Source organism: Rutidosis leptorrhynchoides, chromosome 8 (assembly GCF_046630445.1).
Source record: "Rutidosis leptorrhynchoides isolate AG116_Rl617_1_P2 chromosome 8, CSIRO_AGI_Rlap_v1, whole genome shotgun sequence".
Taxonomy (NCBI): Eukaryota; Viridiplantae; Streptophyta; class Magnoliopsida; order Asterales; family Asteraceae; genus Rutidosis; species Rutidosis leptorrhynchoides.
The window spans coordinates 321,525,925-321,550,897 of NC_092340.1; the positions used below are offsets into that span (position 1 = coordinate 321,525,925).

At 36.4% G+C, this 24,973-nt stretch overlaps 1 protein-coding gene across 1 annotated transcript; it reads left to right on the top strand.

The window, feature by feature from the left end:
• Positions 1-1,018: 1,018 nt before the first annotated feature.
• Positions 1,019-24,669, top strand: LOC139864462 (katanin p80 WD40 repeat-containing subunit B1 homolog KTN80.1-like). The gene is made up of 18 exons (XM_071853043.1): positions 1,019-1,043; positions 1,457-1,587; positions 2,062-2,179; positions 2,282-2,516; positions 2,584-2,678; positions 2,994-3,064; positions 3,202-3,276; positions 3,358-3,501; positions 3,638-3,770; positions 4,099-4,419; positions 4,508-4,884; positions 5,505-5,642; positions 6,037-6,111; positions 6,249-6,324; positions 23,967-24,003; positions 24,088-24,204; positions 24,330-24,398; positions 24,506-24,669. Exons 1-18 carry the CDS (start codon positions 1,019-1,021, stop codon positions 24,564-24,566), a joined length of 2,298 nt encoding a protein of 765 aa, XP_071709144.1. The 3' UTR covers positions 24,567-24,669.
• Positions 24,670-24,973: the final 304 nt, after the last annotated feature.

Consider the following 24,973-nt stretch of genomic DNA (forward strand, 5'->3'; position numbering starts at 1 on the left):
CTCCAAAATCAAAATCGTCAACATTATCATGTAACCAAGGCCCGACAGAAGATTATGGCAGGGATACTTGAAACATAAACATCATCCACTGGCATGAAAACAATCCTGATATATTGCAGTATTATCGAACCCCAAATTTGTATCGGGCCTAAGAACTAAATTAGGAACAACAACATAACCTTTGGTTGTAACTTATATAGAGCTAGTCGCTTAAAGGTTGATGGTTCAAACCTCGTAGCTAAAAGTTGATGGTTTAAACCTCGTAATAGTCATGTATATATAATATATTCGTTGATAAATTGGTGTTGAGTGTCTGAGTTTCCCCGTAACAAAAACATAGCTAAAATAATTAATAATAATAATAATAATAATAATAATAATAATAATAATAATAATAATAATAATAATAATAATAATAATAATAATAATAATAATAATAATAATAATAATAATAATAATAATCCAATTTATAAGCTGTGAAGATTCTAATTACTCCATAAACTTATGAAGCACACCACTCGGGTTCAATTTTTTGCTATGCAAATTGTTTAAAAAGGGAGTGTGACAAGAGAGTGCGCATAATGCGCAATTCACCCGGTACTAGGTCTCGAGCTCGGGGGGCTTGATTACCCGAGGTTTTACCTTTTATGAGGAAGTCAACGTGCTCGTTCATAGGAGGATTTCTTTGCTTAAAAAAAAATAAAAAATAAAATAAACTACTCCTTCAATCATGCCTTGAACAACTTTCTCTTTTTTAAATTCTATTTGTCTCACACCTACACCTACTAAAACGACCAGGCCCTGCTCTCCAGAAATTGAAGAAAAATAAAAATAAAAACTAAAATTCATATATTTCTCCGGTTGATTATGCACAGAAGCCTCTGATTCACAGAGCATTTCTACTCAATTTTGTCTAAATGTATTAACTTAATCTATCTATCTATCTTCTTCAATCGCATTTGCGTTATAGTGATCAGTTAATACGTCAGTCTCTTATTTGATCAAGAGATACATTTCAATGGCGAAACGCGGATATAAATTGCGTATCCTTTTTTTTGTTTTTGTTGCAAATTTCATGTTTTTTTACTTGATTTCTGCTTATAACTTTCACTTTTTTCAATATTAAAGCTAATTGCAGCTGAATTTGTGCGTTGTAGAATATAATTTTTTTTTTCTTTTGTTGAATTTTACAAAGGAAGTAGCTAATATACAAAAATAAACAATAGTTATAAAAAATAAATATGTTATAATAATACTAATATTTTTGTGTCTGTATGATTATCTGTAAACACAAGAGAAACAAATAAGAAAGGTAGCATTTTACTTTTAATGTTTAATTTTGTGGAGATGCAATTTAACTATTTAAGCATATGGTGAGGATTGATTGGTTGATATAGTAAATGGCTAAAATTGCATTTAATGTTTGTTATATCTTGACTAAAATTATTATATTTAGAGGAGTTTGTGGCACATTCTGCAAATGTGAACTGTATCAAATTCGGAAAGAAGACGCGCAAACATTTTATTACAGGAGGTGATGATGAAATTGTGAATCTTTGGCCGATCGGAAATTCAAAATCCATCGCGGTTAGTATACACTACCAAATATTGTGCTTTTTGCTTGATATTATGCAATATGGTTACAGTTTTTTTTATAGCTTATTCAAGACATTGTGTAATAAAGAGTGTCACATGGATGAATATTTGGAATGTGAACTCCTTCAGCGACTAAACTCGAACTAATTCGAATTAAAAGGAGCTTTAGACTTGAAAATTTGTGATGCAAGGCGTTTTGTTACATGTTAGGCATTGGATGATGTTATAAGGATTCATATACATTTTAGATTATTGTTGTGGTTTGCTTCAATAGCAAATGTATCAATTTGGTAAACGATGTTAATGTCGAATTTCGGTAATACTGTTTTAACCATTATTTATGATTTTGTGTTAATGCCTGCCACATGAATAACTAACTAGGTACAATATATTAGGTTAAATCATTAAAAAACATACAAATTTTTCTAAAGTATAATCATTTTTGGTTCTTGTGATATGGTGCAGAGCCTAAGTGGCCATACAAGCCCTATAGAATCTGTAGCTTTTGATTCGACCGAAGTTTTAGTGGCTGCCGGAGCTTCATCTGGCGTGGTAAAGCTCTGGGATCTGGAAGAGACAAAGGGTAAGTTTTAGTTTTTGCTTAATTTATAGCAATTAACACGTCTTAATGACCAAATGTGAATTATTTTTTGTTTAATTTATGATTCTTTTTTTTGAAGTGCAGTTGTTCGAACACTTAATGGACACCGATCATACTGCATTGTAGTCGAATTTCATCCTTTTGGTGAGTTTTTTGCATCGGGTTCCATGGACACTAACTTGAAAATATGGGATTTTAGAAAGAAGGAATGCATTCGTACTTACAAGGGGCATAAGCGAGCAATTAGTACTATCAGATTTACCCCCGATGGCCGATGGGTGGTGTCTGGCGGACTCGATAATGTAGTAAAGGTATGGCCCTCTTTTTAAAATAACTTCTGAATTAAAAATTGAGCAACTTATTGTAAGTTGTTGTTTGGTTGATAGATATGGTGCTGGAAAACTTTTACACGAGTTCAAGTTTCACGAAGGGCATATTCGATCGATGAGTTTTCATCCTCTTGAGTTTCTTCTTGCAACAGGTTTGTATATTACATTTTCTGTTTTTATGTTTTTTGTTGGTGCAAAAGCTTTGCTTCATGCACAAAAAACACTAAAAATCTGTTTGTTGTTTCTTTCCTTCCTAGTCCTGTTGTGTTTTCTAGGGGTTGACAGTATACTAAGTGGAGGAATGATACACGTTCTTTAGTTTTGTCAATTTTTTTTGCTAATGCTTGTATCCTGAAAACGTACTGCATGAACACCATAATTAACCTAAAGGTCTTAACAAATTCGTAACTTTCAAATTTTTTGTATCCTTAAATAGAAAAACCGTTATGACACATAGTTTATTTCAGGGTCATCAGACAGGACAGTAAAATTTTGGGACTTGGAAACCTTTGAATTGATTGGATCAACTCGGCCTGAGGTATCAGTGATTTTATTTAGTTATTAATTATTATTTACTTTTCTATATATTATTATTATTATTATTATAATTATAATTATAATTATAATTATAATTATTATTATTATTATTATTTATAATTTTTTTTTTTTAACTAGGAAACTGGAGTGCGCTCGATTACCTTCCATCCTGATGGAAAAACACTCTTTTGTGGGTTAGACAACAGTTTAAAGGTTTCAGTTTTTTCATAAATGTTTGTGGTTTGCTTTATGAAAACATTAAGTCTAACATGTACACATCATTTCAAATTTAAGGTGTATTCATGGGAGCCGATAGTTTGTCATGACGATGTTGATATAACATGGTCAACATTGGGTGACCTTTGTATCGACGATGGCAAGCTTTTTGGGTGCTCGCATTATCAAAACTCTGTTAGTGTTTGGGTATCAGATGTTTCAGTAAGTATCTCTGTTCTTTTATGAGTTGAATCGTCTTTTCTTTAAGTATGGTTTGTTACAAAAATTAAAATCTTGAAGTGTCTCATTTAACAAATAAAATAAAACTGATTAGTTTCTACCTTTTCTGTTTATAAAGCAAATTGACCCGTATGTGCATAGCACGCCAACTAAGGAAAGCACTCGCATGGAGCCAAAATTTTATGCTTCCAGAAGGTCCTTTACGCCCCCAGATGATGATACGAAGGATATCAAGAATATATATGTGGACAGTAAGTTATTATTCAATTCAAATCATCTTTCTTTTTTTGGTTATTAATATATCAATATTAATATATCTCCTACTGAGGTGTGTGGTTTGCTTTAGGTTACATATGTTTTGAGCTATTTGATCATTATATAATCTTCTATCACAACACACTGTTAAAAATGTTGCACATAAATCAAATGCTTAACATTTGCCTAGGTTGATTGTTAAAAATGTTGGACATAAATCAAATGCTTAACATTTGCCTAGGTTGATTGTTAAAAATGTTGGACATACTTCAAATGCATCTTAGTTTATGTTGCAGTAATTAACTAATTCGCATAAAGCTGCAGGCGTGACTCTGAACTCAGTAAGTACCAGAGAGACTGATGTTCGGGCTACTGAAAACCTTAAGCAGGTATCATTAAAGCCACCTCATAGGCGGGGCCCATCAAGTACCAATTTAGATCTACAAGGGCTATCATCAACCCTTGATTCTGTTTTGAATAGCGTATCAGATACTGCTACAAATACAAACATTCAGAGAAGACTTTTTACCGATGATCCGACTAAAGATGAGAAGAATCCTTCATTGACTTATGTTGCAGAGGAGTTTCACAAATCGTCATCTTTGGTGAACACAGAGTTAAACTCCGTTAAATATGTTAATGAAGGTAACTATCAAAATCCTTTATGTTGTTGAGTAATAATACATTAATATGCCGGTTATAATTTTTTACAACGTTTTTTCCATTTTTTTAGTGACAGTTGTCAACGGCAGGACTCGCAGTTTGGTTGAAAGATTTGAAAAAATAGACACTTTGACTAACGACCGTCAAGAGCCTGACTTAGCTGCTCCTATATTATCTAACACCGTTAATGTGTCTGCTAACACCGTAGAACACTCCTGTAATGTGGTCTCGTGTGCTAATGTCGAAACTAAAACGTCACCAATATCGTTAAAGACAACTCATTTAGTTCCTGAAAAAGTTAAGGTTTCACCGATTCAGAAACCTGTTGCGCCTCGTCGTGTAATATCGGAGAAAGTTAAATCGTCTCCGATGACAGTGACTAGGAGATCTAGAGCTAATTCTCACATAACACCCGAACGAACTAAAACCAAATTTTATCCATTGTCGGTAAGTTTTTTTTCCAGTGTTTTTAAGACAATTTTTACGATGGTCCCTCAACTTTGTACCAAACGTTTTAGGTGACCTTAAAACTATTTTTTTTGACTTCGTTGACCTCCATCTATCATTAAATATCACGGATGACCTTGGTGCTAACCAATTGTTAAATTCTGGCCGTTAAGTTTAATCACTTGCACATCACATGAGGGTATATTAGTCCACGTACATTAACATGTCTCTCAAATTAGAACACGTGCTTAACATGTGACCCTACTTTATTATTAATCCAACCCGTTCCCAATTTAAACATCGTTCCCAAATTGTAAACCCTAATTTGCACTGACGATCAATTTGCTCCAATTCAAATTCGAATCCGAGATGGTTGTATGCTGGTGTGGTTGTAGTGCCGTCACGTGCAGTTCATGTAATGTCAGTCAAGTCACTTAACTGTTCAAATCTAACGATTGTTAATTCCAGGGTCATCCGTAGATTAGGGTCAACGAAGTCAAAAAATTAGTTTAAGGTCACCTACAATGTTTAGTACACAGTTCAGGACCATCGACAAAATTTTGTCTTTTTACGTCAATGAAGTTACACTGTAACATGTGCTTAGTTTTGGCAATTTACAGGAGGATAGCCCACAAACGACAGGGAGATGCATGGGGTTTAAAAATGATGATAATAATAACGTTGATGTTGCTGATGATTTGATGTTAGATCATGAATCGCTTATAACTACTCTTCGATCTCGTCTTACAAAGCTTCAGGTAACTTTAACTTCGTTATTTACTACGGTAAGTTTGCATCAAAGGTTCACCTTTCTCATTCTCATTCACTGTTATAAAAAACCCCCCATTTACTTCCTTTTAAGAACAGACCGATCCGAATTTTCAAAATCCGTATAATTAATCGGTCAACGTCGGTTGATGGATCAAAATCAGATTTGTTGGTGAAAGCCAGTCATGGGTCTAAGTCGGTTAATGGGTCAATACCGAGTTTTGCAACCTTGTTCTCATTCATGTTTTTCTCTAGTAACATGAACCTTGAATAATGCCGAACCTTTTAAATTTTGCCATGTCTTGTACACCGATGTTCATATAAACCAGATTCCAGCCTTCAAACATATTTTATACTTTGTTATTTAATATTTTATATTTTCAGGTGGTACGACATTTTTGGGACCTAAATGACATGATGGGTGCAATTAATGTCTCGAACAAGTTACCAGATCATGCTGTGGGTATTCATTTTAAAATTTATGATTTATACTTTATATACCACACTATTTATCTATTTCTGAAATTAGTGTTGCTAAACTTTCAAGCTTTTATGTTCTACCATCTAAGAAAATTGGTTTATGTTAAAAATTATAGGTACAAGCAGATGTAATTAGCGTTATGCTTATTAACATCGAGTGTTTAACATTAGATCTGTTCTCTTGCTTGCTGCCTCTGTGTAGACGTTTATTCTTAGGATCTTAGGTCGCTTGCAATCTATCCTAGAGGCGGAATACACTAGAATAGGGTTAAACCGAGATATGGGTCGTTTTGGGATCGAATAGATCAAACCTAGAACCAAAACTAGATTAGATCGACACCTAGACGATATATTTCGGTGGTATATGGTGTTAGGGTTCTCTGGAGACGAAAACCTACGACTTAGGGTAAATAAGACGAGTAACCTCAAACAATTAGGCTAAACCCGTATATATACTGCCTACCAAACACACTCGGTCGAGTGTGTCCCTCAGTCAGTCGACTGAGTAGGACAGTCGGTTGAGTGTGTATACACACTCGGTCGACTGTCTGAGCTGTTTAACTTATTGATCATTTAACAAGTTAAGTACGCACAAACACAAATGTAATCAATAGTCTCGAGTAAACATTATTACATAACCGAAATGTGTTAAACATAAAGACAAACAACGGCTGAGGATTCATGCACGAACAAACTCCCCCTAAGACCTAGCCGTTACACTAAAGCATTCAGTTATCAATCCGTATAAGGATCTGTCACCCAGTTCTTCAGATAGCAAAGTTTGACAACTCTGCAGTACTGTTCAGCTTGCACACGATTCTCTGGGCGATACAGCATCCTGTTGTAGTAAAGGGTAAACATATCTTCTTCACAGCAGTTTCTCAACCAAACTGGATCTAGAACCCTTATACTATCATTTTCATCTCTTCCATCTTTGTCTAACACAATAACCGCTTCCTCCGAGCGTTCATCATAATACCACCAACGAAAACGAGGACTGAAGTGCTGCAGCATCTTCCTCACGGGAACCTTTCGCATATACTTCACAGGTTGATATTTTACTATCTTCCTTCTGACCCCTGTTTTCCTGTTCGTTCTGTAAGAGATCTTCGAAAACTGAGGACGAAAACCTAAGAAATTAGGTGACTGATATGATCTTCTTATCTTACGAACCAAAATATCAGGAATTCCACAATAATCCTGATACAACATCTTAAGCCTGGCCACCTGCATAAACTCAAAATAAGGTAACGTTTTGAATTCGTATGGAGATTTGATATAATCCACTCCATGTTCTTTCTTGATCGCATATATATCAAATTCTTTAATATAAGCCCAGGCTATTATCTTTCCCTTAGCACGTAAACTCTCACAGTGCTCGATAAACTTCAAAAATTGCGGCTCCACCTTAGGCTTCATCACATACTGCCTAATCCGCATCATAATCTTCCATTCTTCTTCCAACACTTCAACCTTTTCTTTGTTGATCTTCACCGACAAGAAACCTTCTGGTAACACACTCTCTTGTTCTTTATGTTCCTTTTCTTTACACTTTCTGTTCAAAAGCTCATCATTCATCTGAAAATAATCAGCAAAAGTTGGAAGATCATCACCAACACCTTCATAACGAGGATAAGGCTCTGTTGGCTCATCCTCAATAACAACTTCATCAAAACTGTTATCACTTTCATCAAAAACATCAGTATCACTCATATCATCATCAAAATTATGAGCCCCTGAAGTCGAAGCTTCAGTTGAAGCTTTTGATGCAGCGTCAGCAGATTCCTTAGCTTGTCGCTCTAGACGCTCCATCAACTCCTGCTCAGTTTCAGTAAGATCCGGAGGGATCTCCCCTTCTTCTAAATCAGTGTAAACAGTAGTGTGATTAAGACGATCCTGCATAGCTAAAAATTCAGAGACTGTTATAACTTAAAGAGGAGTTACATACAGCGGGTTATCCTCCGTGTAGCCTTTGGCAACTTTAACAACCCCGTCTTCCTCTGCTTCACCAAAAGTACCAAAAGGATCTGGTTCTCCATCTTCCTCTTCAACCACAACCTTTTTCTCCCATTCATTTAACCTCTCAGTCAATTCTTGATTTTGATTCTGAAGAGTCAAGATTTCACCGGCTTGACTTCCCACATTTTTCTCTAGTTCATCAATCTTCAACTGTTGTCGATCAACTAACTTCCTCAACGCAGACATTTCAATTTCTGTCTTCTTCTTGTCTTCATCAGCAGCCTTTTGGAATTTAGCGAAATCAGCAGACAACTGAATCAATCTCCGGTTAACTATTCCTGTCAAATCACCTGAAGCAACCTCAGGACGTTGAGAAGCTTGAACTTGTTGAGAAGATGTAGTTTGTTGTAGTTGAGTGGGTGGAGCTTGAGTAGAATCACCAGTAGCTTGAACAGTCGGAGCAACCTTTGGCTGAGACTTTGTTGTGGAAGATGAACTTCCGTCCTTAACTAAAATCTTCAAATGCTTCTGTCTCCCTCTTGTTGACACCTTAGGAGCTTCAGCTAACTTCCTTTTAAGCAAATCCACTTGACTCTCATCAAGCGTTGTTACATTCTCATCATCAACTAATAGAGGACCAGTTTGTCTTGGTGGTGGCTGATTCACCTCTTCTCTTCCTTCAATAGTAATATCGGTCTCATCCCCAGAAGTACTATTCTCATGACGACAACTCAATCCTTCCGGACACACGTAATTCTCATTAATCAGATGACCGATCAACCCTTTCTCCGGAACCTCAACCCGGCTCTGCAAAAACCTGTTGAATGATTGATCATTTAAATGATTCTGCTTTAGCTCATCCTCAGGAATTTTCCCTAACCCTTGAACTTGCTTCTCAAGCATAATCTGAAGAAACCTCGGGAACACCAGATGAATCTTCCTCTTAACATTCAGAACCATTCCATCAAAAATCACTTGAGAGAAGTTAAAATCAGCGTTTAAAACCAACGCCACAAACATAGAGCTGTACTTTGCTGTCATCTCATCAAAACCGCCCTGCATCGGGCTCAAACACCTAAGAAGAACGTACGTAAAGTATCGGTACTGCCTTGGAAGCTTCGTACGTTTAACAGCTTTGGTTATATCACCAGTATAACCACATCTTTTTAAACACCTTCTAACTTTCAGAATCGGCAAATCAGTTGGCATATCATCATTATCCGGGAACCCCAAATCTTCCCTGATAGTCTGTGCAGAAATACGAACAATCGTGTTATTGACAGAACTCAATATCACCTTCCTGTTATCTTCAGTAACAACTTGAGCAACCTCCCAGAATGTTCTCTGATGAGAATAATATGGAGTACACTCAGCAGTAATAGCTTTAAAGATCCTGGAACGCTTCAAGAATGCAATAATCGGACCAAAATCTCCTCTTTGGGCCTCAGAACCCATTTCATCAACACATGCAAGTACGTTTGTATCTTCTCGACCAATCAGACCTGGTAACTCAGAAGATAATGGGATTCGTGGTTCACGTTCTTCATCAGATATCTGCTGTTGTTTTTGAGACATAGTGAATAGCTGAAAAACACTCAAAACAACATAACTAATAAGCATTTACCTCCATGTAACATGGGGTATCTAGTTAATTATACGAATCAATGGATAAACAAACATAACGAGCACATTAACTAATACACACATAGTTACATCGTTCAGAGGTTATTTTTAGTATACACCATAGTACTAAGGCTAACAGGCTAGCCTTATCAAATTACATAATAAACATAATTAAACATAAACACACGAAATCACAAGCATTAGAATTATCATTCAATAACTTCCTCTGGGACTGGCTTCAATTTGTAATTCGTGTCCTCAAACAGATCAAGCTCATCAAACAAATGATTTAAAAGGACGGCATAGGGAAACTGTTTTTCCTCATTATCCAAAGTGTCCTTCATGATGTTAATGACAATCTGACTAAAATTCACCTTGATACGTTCCATAAGACAGTACAACAGAACAGCCTCAGTACCAGATAGCAAATCATCAGATGAATTTCTAAACACCACGTTTCTTTTGATAATCCTCATGTTATACACCAAGTCATCCCTAACATCACTATCTCTGATCTCAATTCTATTGGAACCAATTATATACCCTGGCTTGGTGATGTGAGCAGCCACCCCACCAGCATCAAATTTGCTAGAAATCTTTCTAATATCTTTACTAGGGCAATAAACCTTGGCTCCCCGGTAATTCAATAGTAAGTGATCTGCGAAGTCATCTATGGTCCACTTATAGGCATTGCCAAAGAAATTAGCATGAACATGCTTCTTCTCTATGGCCACACTAGAATAGAACTCTCGGATAAGCTTAGGACAGAAATGATTCCCTATCTGAAGAAATGTTAAGCAATCTAAACCTTTCCACTGATCTTGAGTGATCTGTGTAGCAACAACTTTGGTCTCTACATGGATAGGCCTGTGTTTGGCCAAAGCTCTCTTACGTTCAAGATCATATTTCCAAGTTCCACTTAACCTACTACTTGGACCTGACATTCTTAGAGCAAAACTATACAAAACATTCAGTATAACATGATACGAACTCAACAAAATAATCAAAAACAGCAAAATTCAAAAATTAGGGTTTCTATACACTCGGTCGAGTGTGTATACACACACGATCGTGTGTCTTCGAACGGTCAAGTGTGTGAACTCACTCGGTCGAGTGTGACACACACTCGGTTGAGCGTGTTCATCAGATCTGAGAACCCCAATTTTTTTTCTTTTCAAATCGATCAAATCTGTTGATTTTGCTTCAAGATCTGGTCACAAAAGCATCTAAACAGGCCGATTAACAAGTATAGAGCATCAATTTCAACAGATTAAGCACATAAGGCACTCGATTCGAGTTTTGTAATTCGAATATAAAATCAAAGATTAAGAACAAATGGAAACGAGTTAGAATACCTTGTTAGTGGCGCTGTAATCACAAAAGAAAGATGTATCTAAAACTTGAGATCAAAAACTCGATCCACAACTTCGAAAAAAACTGGGTAAAATCCTCCCTATAAATCACCAAGTGTTCTGAGCCATTTGAGACTCAAACCCTTTTATACCCACAGAAACACTCGGTCGAGTGTGTCGCCTACTCGGCCGTGAATGAATACACACTCGGCCGAGTGTGTTTCAAACACATCTCATTATTTAACTAAGTCAGTCGGTCGTGTGTGTACACTCACTCGGTCGACTGTCTTTAGGGTTGAAAATTTAAGAAATTTTGATTTCAATTTCACAAAACCTTCCTTGTCCACTCCCCCTGGGACTGATCTCCACAGTATAAAAACAAACACACTTTGTTCCTTTAAGCTCTAAACAATTTATTCTCTAATTTAATGTAAAACATAGGATTCCTCTCACTGTGAATCTTTCCGAGAACTGAGTTGCTAGGCTTAATAAACAAAACAGAAAATCACATGCAACTAACTTATGAATGCAAATATTTTCGATTTTTCAGATAAGAATGCACATGCAAATTTACAAAGCGAACAACTGTACAAGATCCAGTGTGTCATAATCAACAGTATTATTACAGACATAGTAAATAATTAACCTTACCGGTCTGTAAAAACCACCTTCTAACATCAAGTTCATTACAGTAAAGCATAAGCAGATAAATGATGTTACTAGCACGAAAATAACTAATACAGCTTTTCATGAATCACACAAGGAGGGGCATAACACATGTATTAGTGAGTTGACATATCAAATTGAGTTAATCGAATGATTCGGGGATCAGAAATGAACTATGTTGACATGTTATTTCACAATTTATTGATTATCGTATTTGATAAAGCATATACACAATAACTTTCAAATATATCAGTAAACCTTAACCAACTTTCACCCTAGACTTCGATGATCACGTTATATTAATTACTTTAGCATTTTTTCAATGCCAGATTTTGATCACAAAGTCAGTCCTCATTTGAGATCGCACGATGTTTCAGGTAGAACAATTGAGCACAACATGTTGACGATGTCCTCTTATCACATCAATGTACTTTCAATCTGATTGGACAGAACCATCTCACGATGTTTCTAGCAACCCTGTCAGCCATGAGCTTCTACCTTAAACTTACACTTTTCGTTTCAGATAACATTGTGTGTCTCAAATTTATTGCATACTTTATCAAGACGCATACCGGCCGCTATAAACCCCATACTTAAACGGAAATTGTATGATGTATGAAGTTGGATGAATGGTAGTGATAAATATATTTGAGTGATGGAACGCCAAGATACCTTCCAGAAGATATTCCCCTATCCAGGTCAATAGGTACAATCCCATACCACAGACAAAAGAAGTAAAGTTCACCAAATGTGAGGTGAACTGAATGATTTAAGTTCTCTATATCTGATGATCTGATAAATTGCTCCCCCTCGGATGTAGAGAACTAAATCTTCCAAACAATTCTCTGATTGTAATATCTGTTGTCTCTGAAGCTTTGTTCAATTCTGGATCCATGATTCTCTTGCAGTAATGTGATGCATCATTTTATTTACAACTTTGACTAAATAAACATAAGCATAACATAACTTGCATCATTTTTTTTTTTTTTTTTGATTTTCTGATGTTGCCTTTTCTCCATAAATAAAACAAACAAAATAAATAAATAAATACAACTATACAAGATGATGATGCAACACTGTCGTTGACTTTAGTAGAAACTGCACGGAAAACCAAACTTCTGATGTTGAAATCTAGAACCCGATGACGTTGCAAGATACAAATCATTCTGTGTCTGTGAAATAAGACTGCACTTCTCAACCCTTTTAGAGAAAACACCTCCCTTTGGGAACCCGATATGTATGTTGTTGAACTTCGATCTAAGTAATAAAGGTAAATAGAAACAGGTATGCATCCTAGACAAAGTATGCTCACCTTGGGGACTCACAAAATTATCCTTTGCTACCGAGTATAAATCGTAGTAGGGGAGACCTCAACCGTCTGTTGAGTTTCTGAACAATCATTTCTCAGTACATATTCAGTGATAAGTAGGTGACTACCCTCAACCGCTGTAAATCTTTTCATGATTTCCTCATCATGATATTTACACTTTGTTAGTGTGATCATCTCTATCTAGAATTAGGCCAATAAAGTCTACTAACACATTATCAGTCATCCTGTATTACTTGTTTTTCACAACTAACATGTCAGTTCAGTATTGCAATCACTTCTCCATAACATAGAATAAGCAACTCATTTTCAGGTTTTTCAATTTTTATGAATTTTCCATTTTTCAATTTTTATTTGATTTTCTGGTTTTTTTCGATTTTTATGACTTTTTGATTTTCTCTGTACAAAAGCATAAAACTATCTAAAAACATAAGCAAACATGCAGAAATATCATGAAATACTAACCTATCATGCAAATGACACGAGAACATGAAAAATACCTGCAAACTACCATGCAAAGCTACACATATTATACAAGAAGTTTCAAGTTCTTCACAACTCAGTCTCGTGGTTAGGTTCCTCTGTGTTAGGAACCTCAGTTTCAGGAACCATGTCAGTAAGCAATTTAATACCTATTTCCTTTAACAGAAAATCAAAGCGTGGTTTATTAAAAGCTTTTGTGAAGAGATCAGCCCTTTGGGCTGTAGTGTCTATCTGCACTACATCTATCAGCTTTTTCTCATAGCAATCTCTAATGAAATGGTATTTAATCCCTATATGTTTCGTTTTAGAATGATTTACGGGATTTTTAGTGACAGCTATGGCAGCAGTATTATCAACATAAATAGGAGTGTTAGAAATTTGCAAACCGTAGTCACGTAGTTGCTGTTGAATCCAGATGACCTGAGATGTACAGCTGGCCGCGGTAATGTATTCTGCTTCACAGGTGGACTGAGCCACTACTATCTATTTCTTACACTGCCAGGTAACAAGTTTGCTTCCCAGAAACTGACAACCCCCAGATGTTGACTTAAATCTTTCTTACAACCTCCATAATCAGAATCACTATACGCCGTGAGATCAAAACCATCCTCACACGGATACCATAACCCTAAGCTCGGTGTATCTTTCAAATACCTCAGAATCTTCTTAACCACTAACATATGATGAACATTAGGATTCGCCTGATAACTGGCACACAGACAAACTGCAAACATGATATCTGGTCGAGAAGCTGTAAGATACATTAGAGAGCCTATGATTGCCCTGTATAATGTTTGGTCCACTAAGGCACCCTCACAATCAGGTGATATCCCATGATTCACAGACAACGGAGTCTTAGCAGGTCTTTCTGCTTCCATTTGAAACCTCTTCAGAATATCAGCAACATACTTGGTTTGATGCAAAAAGATACCTTTATCCGTCTGAGCTACCTGCAGACCTAAGAAAAACTTTATCGTTCCCATTGAACTCATTTTGAACTTCTGCTGCATGACCTTCTCAAACTCATCAACCATTCCCTGATCTGTTGACCCGAAGATAATATCATCAACATAAACCTGCACTAACATAAGATGTTGTCCCTTCTTCTTGATGAAAAGTGTTTGATCAATGATACCTCTCCTAAAACCGTTTTCAATCATGTAGTTGGACAACGTTGCATACCATGCTCTAGGAGCTTGGTGAAGACCATAAAGTGCCTTTTCAAGTAAATAAACCTTTTCTGGGAAATGCGGGTCTTCGAAACCAGGTGGTTGTTCAACAAATACTCTTTCATTGATCTCGTCGTACAAAAATGCGCTTTTAACATCCACCTGAAAAACTTTAAATCCCATGAAGGATGCAAAGGCCAAGAAAATCCTAATAGCCTCCAGTCTCGCTACCACAACAAATACCTCATCATAGTCAATTTCAGGGATCTGTTGATATCCCTTCACCACCAATCTAGCTTTGTTTCTGATAACAATACCCTGTTCATCCTTCTTATTTTTCAAAACCCATCGAAGACCATAGGGCACACAACCATGTGGTGGATTGACTAGCTTCCAAACCTTTAAATGTTTAAATTGTAACAGCTCCTCTTGCATTGCACTAACCCACTCGTCAAACTTCAATGCCTCATAAGCATCTTTAGGTTCGATTTGACACACATAACATGAGTGAGCATGTACAAATATTCTTCCTGTCTTATTCAACGATGAATAAAAAGCTGTTACCACATTCGCACTCTCTGTCTAAACATCTTCTGCTACTGTTGAACATACACTTGTCACGGGAACCTCTAATGTAGTCGGTACTCCAGATGTAGAAGTTTCATTAGACTTCGCTTGAGGAATACTAATGTGAGGAATGCCTCTTGAATCCGCATAATAATCATCAAGACGTTTAGGTGGCAGAATAACACGATTGGATCTACGTACACCTCCTGCTTCAGTTGGCGGTTCAGTCACTGTTACAGTTGGTGGTTGATTATATAGAGGATTAAGATGTTCCTCTGACAGTTGCGTTCGACTAAGTTCCTCGTCATCTTCAAGCTCACTATCTTCATCTGTAAATACTACCCCATCCTCATTTGAATCAAAATCACCTCTAACACTCTGCGGACTTGGTTGCAAGCTAGAAACTGGATTCTGAACCTGCGCTGGAATAGTGATAACATTCTCAGAAGAGTTTTGAGAATCAAACAATATCTGAGTCAGAACTTCTTCATCTGTAGCATCTGGTGGAAGATTGAAGGAATCAAACAATTTATCATATTCAAACTGCCATGCGAACCCTTTACTAACACGAGGTGGAGCATTGCGCTGAATATCCACCTCATAACGTTCTTCCACACACCTTGACTCAGTATTATACACCCGTTTGTTCGGATTCCCATATCCCAAGAAGATACAAGAGATCACCTTTGAATTAAATTTTTCTCCAGCGTCTCGTACCAGAATAGTACAAGGTGCACCAAAGGGTTCAAAATGTTTAATGTTCGACTTTCTCTTGTGTAACAGTTCATAACATGGTTTACCATGTATTTTCACCACTAGAACTCTGTTCATCACGTAGCATGCAGTACTCACTGCTTCACCCCAGAAAACAATTGGAAGACAAGAATCTGCTAGCATTGTTCTTGCGGTTTCAATTAGAGTCCTATTCTTTCTTTCAGCAACACTGTTTGATTGAGGTGTATAAGCAGGACTGAACTGTTGTTGTATCCCCTTCTCATTGCAGAACTGCAGCATCTGATTGTTCTTAAATTCCGTACCATTATCAGTACGAATCTTTCTCACTTTCAAGTTATACAGACTTTCGAGCTTCAGAATCAACACTTTAATATGATCGAAAGTATCTGACTTGAGCTTCAACATCACAACCCACGAGAAACGGGAATATTCATCAGTAACTACCAAACAATAAGACTCTCCGGTGAGAGTTTTACAATTAACTGGACCAAAGAGATCCATATGCAGCAACTCCAAGGGGATATTGACAGAATGATGCTTCTTGGTAGTATGTGACTTCTTAGTCTGTTTCCCCTGTTTACACGGAAGACAAACTTCAAGAATATGAAAACCCTTGACATTCACACCATCCACTAATCCATTATGAACTAGATTATTCATCTTCCTTAGACTCAGATGACCCATACGCTTATGCCAAATAATCGATTCCTGTTCAGTAGCTTTAGAGACGAAAGCCTGATGGCCTGTAGCTGCTTTAACACGAGCCTTTCGCATATCAAGAATATAGAGATCCTTGCACCTCGGAGAAGTCATCAGAATCATGTCTTCCGGAATTACAAACTCTTTTCTCAAAATATAGCAAAACTTATCATCAAAAGAAATGGTATACTTTTTGTCAGCAACTTGTGAAACTGAAAGCAGATTATTCGACATCTGCTCTACATAATTAACTTTATCAAAGCAAACGTTCTCATTAGCAATAACACCCTGATCAGTAATAAATCCTCCTTCACTACCTGCAAAAGAAACTGGTCCTCCATCCACTATTTTTACATTAGAAAGCAAAGACAAGTTCCCTGTCATGTGCCTGGACGCCCCACTATCAACAATCCAAGTACTGCAGCGTGGATTGTAGGCGACCTGCACATTAAAGTAAGAGGATTAGTTAGAAAGGGCCACCCATGCCCTAATGGCAGTGGGTTTCCCATCAACACCAACAACTGACAACTCCACCCATTGTCCTTTAGATCCAGAAGGACCTTCGGGATTTTGAACACCCATAACTTCTGATTTAGGTTTCCAAACTGTGTTATTCGGTAATGGTTTTCTATAGTAATCATTAGTTTGAAAAACCTTTGTTTCATTTGTTTTCACAGGAGAAGATTTAAACACTGGTGAAGGTGATCTCCTATTAAAGGAACAATTTGGACTAAGATCTACCTTCCTTCGGGGTGTCTGTCGAATGGGTCTACAATTTACAGCCCTGTGTCCCAACCTCCCACAATTGAAGCAGTTAACATTATCAAAATCATGAGAATGTAACAATTTGCGTCTAATTGGTGCAAACTGTCTCCTAGGTGGTTCAGTATGTTGTCTAGTCGTAGGGGGTGACGAGACTTGTTGCTTAACAGTCTGTCGACGACCAGGCGGAACATACTTGGACACATTACCATAATTGGAACTCTCACCTTTTGGTGGTTGTTCTACCTTAGGACCTATTTCGTCTATCCTTCCCTTACTGACAAACTTAGGTGACACTCCCTGAGTGTTCTTCTTCTTATTCTGTTTGGGAGTCACAGTGCTCTTAGACTGAGCCTTTTGACTTTCAGTCATCTTACTAGCATTAGCAGGGTTTTTCAGAATGGTAACCGGTTTAGTGACAAGCTTAAAAGGTTTGCTGTCTTTCTCAGTGTCGATATCAGTATCTGACTCTGTTTCATAGAAAACATCTAAATGTTTCTTTGACTCAACTACCTTACCAGAACTCTCAACAGGTGTTTCCTTAAGCTTACCATATCATGGTTCTACAACTGGACCCTTACATTTCTCAACCGGTTTGTTAATATACTCACCCAAAAGTGGTGGGGCAACCTGGTCATAACCTAAACCCTGCTGTTTAGGATGATTCAAAGTCTGTTTCACATAAGACATCCTCTGCCAATTGTCAATCCTAGCTTTCTCAGACTTGTATTTCAACTTAAAGGAATCCTTTTCTGCCTTAAGAGTCTCTATCTGTCCCAAATACATAGTAATCACTTTTCCATCATCTATAACAGTTGATTTTAAGTGACCTACCTGATTTTCTAAAGACTTAATCACATCAACATAGTCTTTCTGTTTATTAAGGTAGAAAAGCGTATCATCATAATTCTTTTTATTAGTCTGATTCTCCAAACTTATGTTCTTAAGGTCAATTCTAAGCTTAGGACAAGTCTCACATGTAACATATATCTCATTAAGCTTAGTGATAACACATTCAAGCCTCTCAATTTCCTGTTCATAACCAATGCATTTAGAACAATTAGAAACCGAGTCATTACATACCTTATCATTACCGAACGTGTTAGCCATGAATGCATAGTCATTTCTTCCAACATGAGAATCTGCATCTGATTCTGATTCTGACTCTGAGCTCGTACTATCCGAGTAATCAGCCTCATAACCTCCTTTACCCTCACCTTGAGCTGAACAAACTTGGCTCTGAACCGTAACAATCTTCTCATCACCACTCTTAAGATCACAGTTGAGCAAATATTCCAACTCTTTCCTGAACCAAGTACCAACATGACAACTCACCCCCTCTTCTTCATCAGACGTGTCAGTAGTAAACTCAAGATCTAATAAGTCCTGAGCTTTGTGAAACTTATCATACAACTTATCTTTAATCCTCTTCCTGAAGCAGAATTTCATAAGCTCTTCTGCTCTCTTCAACCTAGCATCACATTTGCACACATAGCATGTGCAATTCGGATTATCCTTACTAGTACAACCAGCATTTTTCCGAACAATTATTTCCTCTTCAATTTCTACTTCGCTTTTACCTACAAACACAACGTTAGCTTTCTGTGTATCTACCGAGATGTACCAGTCACATACTTCATCAGCATACGTTGTAGTCAAAGCCTTAGATTGAACAGAACCCGAAGATTCTTTCTCTACAATTACATGTTGTGGAGTAACTGAGATGGTTGTCTGGTGAAAAGGATCATGAAAACCAGGCTTGGGTGGTCTCGTGCAAGTTTTCTTAAAGTGACCATATTCATCACAATTGTAGCACCTAACCTTTGACATATCAAAACCAAACTTCGAATCGCGATTTAAACTCAAGATCTTTGTCCTGTTCTCTTCAAGTACTTTCTAGCACGTCTTACAATGCTACCCATACAGTAGAGTATATCCATTCTCTCAAGCTCGTCCTCATCAATCTGATCATAGTCTTCATTTTCAAGATGACTATTAAGCACTTGTCCACCAATCATATCGTTGTATGAGTTAACAACAATAGCTGCCAATGCCATATCTTCCTGAATAGATTCGCGAGATCTCTTCTTGATATTCTCAGTTTGAAACACAGGAGTCTGAGTCTGAGTCTGAGTCTGTTGAATCGGAGAATCTTCAATCATCTTAATTGTAGAATTTTGAGCTTGTAATTTAGTGTGACGATTGCTCCAAATCCATATGGACGAACACGTCATTCATCGATTTCATTGCGAGGTATTTGACCTCTATATGATACGTTTTGTAAACATTGCATTCTTTTGAAAAGGCACACCATAAATGAATATTTAAATCAAAGGTTTTCGACATCTGATGATTTTTACATATAGACAATCACCGTAAATAAGTTTACAATAGTACTTCCATTGACAATGCAGTCAAAATAAGATACATGGTGATGATTTGGTGAATGCAACGTTTCCTTGATAAATATGCCATGTAAGACTCCATGCACATAGCTTGTCTAACATATAAGCAAACAGCGGAAGACTTCTAGGAAACCTGAGAATAAACATGCTAACAAGTGTCAGCACAAAGGTTGGTGAGTTCATAGTTTTAATGTTTCGTATAATCTGTATATAAAGGTGAATCACAAGATTTCAGTTGTTTCATCCAGAAACGTTTATCAAAATATTCTACAAAATTGAGCACCCTGGTAACTAAACTTAATGTATATATAATTTGTACCCTTTGTATAATCATCTTAATAATACACGCAAACCAACGTGTACGCTTCTCAAATAGCATACGTCCGTTAAAAGGCTAGTGCTCTAGCTCGGACGGGGATATCAAGCCCTATGGATCCATATACTACTACTCGCGCCCACCAGTTCTTATAACTGGCAGTTAACAGTTACCAAAGCTAAGGGATTTTCGGTTCAAACTCAGTGTAGAATTTAGTATGTACTTGTATCCATTGCGTTTAAAATAAAGTGCATGTATTCTCAGCCCAAAAATATAGATTGCAAAAGCAATTAAAAAGGGAGTAAATGAAACTCACCTTATCAGCATATAAAGTCGTTCATCGTAATGTGATCGAAACTCAGAGTATCGAATAACCATAGATCTCAACGTATCAATATTGAGATTTAATATTGTAGAAAAGTACGTAGACGTAACGGAGATGATAAACACTAGGTTTGATTCACAAATATACCCTCGAACATTACCCATAACCTCCTTGGCAATAACCCATAATTTCCTTAACTCTAGCTTGCTCTTAAACTTGTTTTGAAATCGTTTGGACATAACCTCGTCGTAGTATTTTATGTATAATACTAATAATATTACTAATAAAAATAATAAGATTAATAATAATAATATTAATCTTAATAATATATATATATATATATATATATATATATATATATATATATATATATATATTTGAGAGACAGAGAGATTTTGAGAAAAAAAATAAATATATTCGAACAAAACTTGCGAGCTTTATAGACCTGGCCTGATTTCCACTGCCATGCGATCGCATGGCTGGGCAGTGTAATTCCCATGCGATCGCATGGGAAACTTTTCCAGCTCACAATGTTTTGGCAACTAGCTCGTCGACATATTTTTATAATATATATAATATATAATTTAAATTAATTAATTATATATTATATTTTATTCTCGTGCATAGTTGATTTGTAATTTTTGTTTCGATAAGTCGTACGTCGTCACTCGACTTATGTCCCGGTTCCGGTTTTTCGAATGTCCCTTCGTACTCTGAGAAAACTTGTACATTACATTTTAGGACACGTACCTTAGTCAAAATATAGCCTTAAATTATCCCTAAATTATATCACTCAAAATATAACTTATACATTTGAGTGTTTTGGTCATTTACATCTATAAATCATCGTCTCGCTATTTGTTAAAATACATTTTAAAATAGTGTTTACTGTAGCAAAGTCAATTTCACTGTAGCAAGTAGTGATTTTCGAAAACACTGTAGCATTTTGAGTACTGTAGCAATTTGAAAATACTGTAGCAAATTAGTGTTTTACTGGTTCATCTTAAATGCTTTAGTTAACTTATCTAAATATCAATCGAATCAATAAACGAATGTTACTATCGTTTACTAAATAACTTGAAATTATATATATGTATATATCTTTTTAATATACATAAATCAGTTTTTAAATACACATTGGAAGTTATTTATAAATAAATTTTAATAATAAATATTCCAACTTATCATATATATTCAAATAGATATTTAAACCAATAAGTTTAATGTACGGTCTCAAACAATTAATACATTGTTACCTTTTCAAATTATAGTATATATGTATCTATTTATATATAATTGTTCGCGAATCGTCAAAAACAACCGAATGGTATTTAAATATATAAAAGTAGTTCAAAAATTTTGAGATTCAGTTTTACAGACTTTGCTTATCGTGTCGGAAATGTTAATCATACAAAGATTAAGTTTAAATTTGGTCAGAAATTTCCGGGTCATCACATTTAGCATTAGAGTAGCCGGACTGAGACGATGGTGCAGACATTTGTGAAGCATTGGCTGTTATGTATGCTGTCTGTAGTGGAGCATGAGTACCAGAAGATGTTCCAATAGCGGACGCCGCAGCAGCTACAGAACCAAGTCTCTTTCTCTTTGCTTCATCCTGAATGTCCTTCTCCATTAACTTCGAAGTAAAAGCTGTTAGTGTCAATGGACGACCTGATGAACTGTACCTGTTCTGAATCTTTTCTATCTCATGATCCCACTTTTCTGGAAGACCATCTTTCAACACCCTTACTGCCTTTTCATCAGGCACCTCAATCCCATAATCTTCCATTTCTGCAACCAATAGCCGATATCTCTCCAAAGTTTGTCCTAGAGATTCTGATGGAAGAGCTGCAAACACCCTCCACTCATCCTTCAAAACCTTACCCTTAGTCGCACGATAAGTAGCTGTACCTTCTGTTGCAAATTGAAGAGCCAATCAGATAGTATACGAGGTTTTGTTTCGGTTCTTAAATTGCTGAAAAATCTCCTTTGACAAAGCTTGGGTAAGCTGAGCATAACATCTACACTCAAGATTGTACTCTTCACGCTCTGTAGGACTAAACTGTGAAGTTTCTTTAGGTTCACCATCTGCTCCGCATGGCCATACATACGGATTCTCAATACATTCCCAAAGTCTAGAATCGACACCGTTTAAGTAAATAACAAACCTAACTTTCCAGTCTAAGAAGTTCTTAAGATTGTCAAGTCTAGGTACTTTATTTGATGAACCAGATTCATTTTCAATAAGTAATAGTTTTTGTAGACCAGGTGCAATTACTAACGCACTGTATTCATTCATCATTTGTTCGTTTGTTTCAGACATTTTAACTGATTGAGTATTAAATTTAAGGTTAATTATGAGCTGTTTAAAGTCACATGGTCGATTGTCCTTGACACACGGTCGATTGAATGAGACACACGGTCGGGTCTATGACTCACACAGTCGATTGACTGACTAAATTTTGGCAGTACTTCGTTACAAGCTGAGCCTTGGGTATTACTAACTCACACGGCCGATTGTCTATCTCCCACGGTCGGTTCACTATCTCACACGGTCGAGTGACCCACGGCCGACTGACTTTAGGAAACTAACACGGCTCTGGTAAAACTCACATGGTCGGTTAAACTACTCACACGGTCGATCTAAGGACTCACTCGGTCGGTTGTCAGGACACACACGACCGAGTGTGTTCTTGACATGAGCAGGTCGACTATTAGGGTGTTCTTGACAAAAATCGATTTTGCAATCGATTATGGATGAAAAACACAAAACCAACACGTAGACAACAATAGTGATGACTCCAGAAACACCTTTTGACAATAAAGACACCAACAATGACGTAGAAAAAATAGATTAATTGACTAAAAACCCAAAAACACCAAAAACACCAATTTTGACCCAAAAACGATTTGATCAAGCAAAACCAGAGACTCCAGCTCTGATACCACTTTGTAGACGTTTATTTTTAGGATCTTAGGTCGCTTGCAATCTATCCTAGAGGCGGAATACACTAGAATAGGGTTAAACCGAGATATGGGTCGTTTTGGGATCGAATAGATCAAACTTAGAACCAAAACTAGATTAGATCGACACCTAGACGATATATTTCGGTGGTATATGGTGTTAGGGTTCTCTGGAGACGAAAACCTACGACTTAGGGTAAATAAGACGAGTAACCTCAAACAATTAGGCTAAACCCGTATATATACTGTCTACCAGACACACTCGGTCGAGTGTGTCCCTCAGTCGGTCGACTGAGTAGGACAGTCGGTCGAGTGTGTATACACACTCGGTCGACTGTCTGAGCTGTTTAACTTATTGATCATTTAACAAGTTAAGTACGTACAAACACAAATGTAATCAATAGTCTCGAGTAAACATTATTACATAACCGAAATGTGTTAAACATAAAGACAAACAACGGCTGGGGATTCATGCACCAACACTCTGCTTTTGGGTTTGCTTGGTAGCCAAACAGAGAGGTACGCGTTTTAAAAATTTAGGTGAAATAAACAATCTAATTGATTATTGATACTGATTACTTTTTCTTAAAAAAATGTATACAGACATATAAATGTGTCACTAAAAATGTTATTGAAGCTTATAGCGGCCTTCGGATGTGTGATTACTTCAACAATATCAGCACCTCCTACTGTAGGTGTTAATATTCAAGCAGAGAAAAGGTATGTTTTCATGATTTTAATTTGTGCTATTTTTATCCAGATTTGTTCATAAATATATTCTTATTTGATTTGAATTATGTAATAAATTACAATTATTAATCTTATAATCTGTAATATGATGACAGACTTGAAAGCTGTAATCAATGCCATGTCCTGCTTCAAAACATCCACCAACTTCTCCCTGGTGTTATACGGTAATCATCCATTATACTAATTAAAAATATAAAAAATAACCTAATACTATCTTTTTGGCACTTAAAAATAAATTATCTAAACTTGACTTGATTCGTTTTCCGTATAGGTTGGGTGGTTTGACGGCAAAAAGTGCTCAAGAACTAAACCTAATACTTCAACAATTATGATACATCCAGACTTTAACCAAGTACAAACGAAAACCCTTTCAACTATCTCACAGTTTTGTCCATTTTGAGGAAAAAAAGTAACCATGGCATACAGATTGAGGAACAACACGTCTCGACCTTTCGGGTTTAGTACAAATGTGTATGTTTGTTATATGACATAAAAAATAAATAAAGTTAACAACCTGTTGTTGTACAAATATCAGCAATAGTGTAAAACGTGGATGTTATAGAACAAAATTTTCTGCAAGTATTATATGCAAGATTCACAAGTCATATATTAAATTCGTGTAGTGTGCAAACGGTTGCTGGTGCTGTCTAGTTATAGTCCTTAAGATTTTTTCGAGCGGTTTTGCGCAAGTTTCCGTTTTTGCTTCCTGATCCAGTTGATTTTTTTGGCAGTATAACAA

Coding starts and splice junctions, on each gene's coding strand:
- LOC139864462 (XM_071853043.1), top strand. CDS start 1,019: ATGGCGAAACGCGGATATAAATTGC. Junction 3,065..3,201: donor TTGGATCAACTCGGCCTGAG/GTATCAGTGATT, acceptor TTTTTTAACTAG/GAAACTGGAGTGCGCTCGAT. Junction 6,112..6,248: donor ACAAGTTACCAGATCATGCT/GTGGGTATTCAT, acceptor TAAAAATTATAG/GTACAAGCAGATGTAATTAG.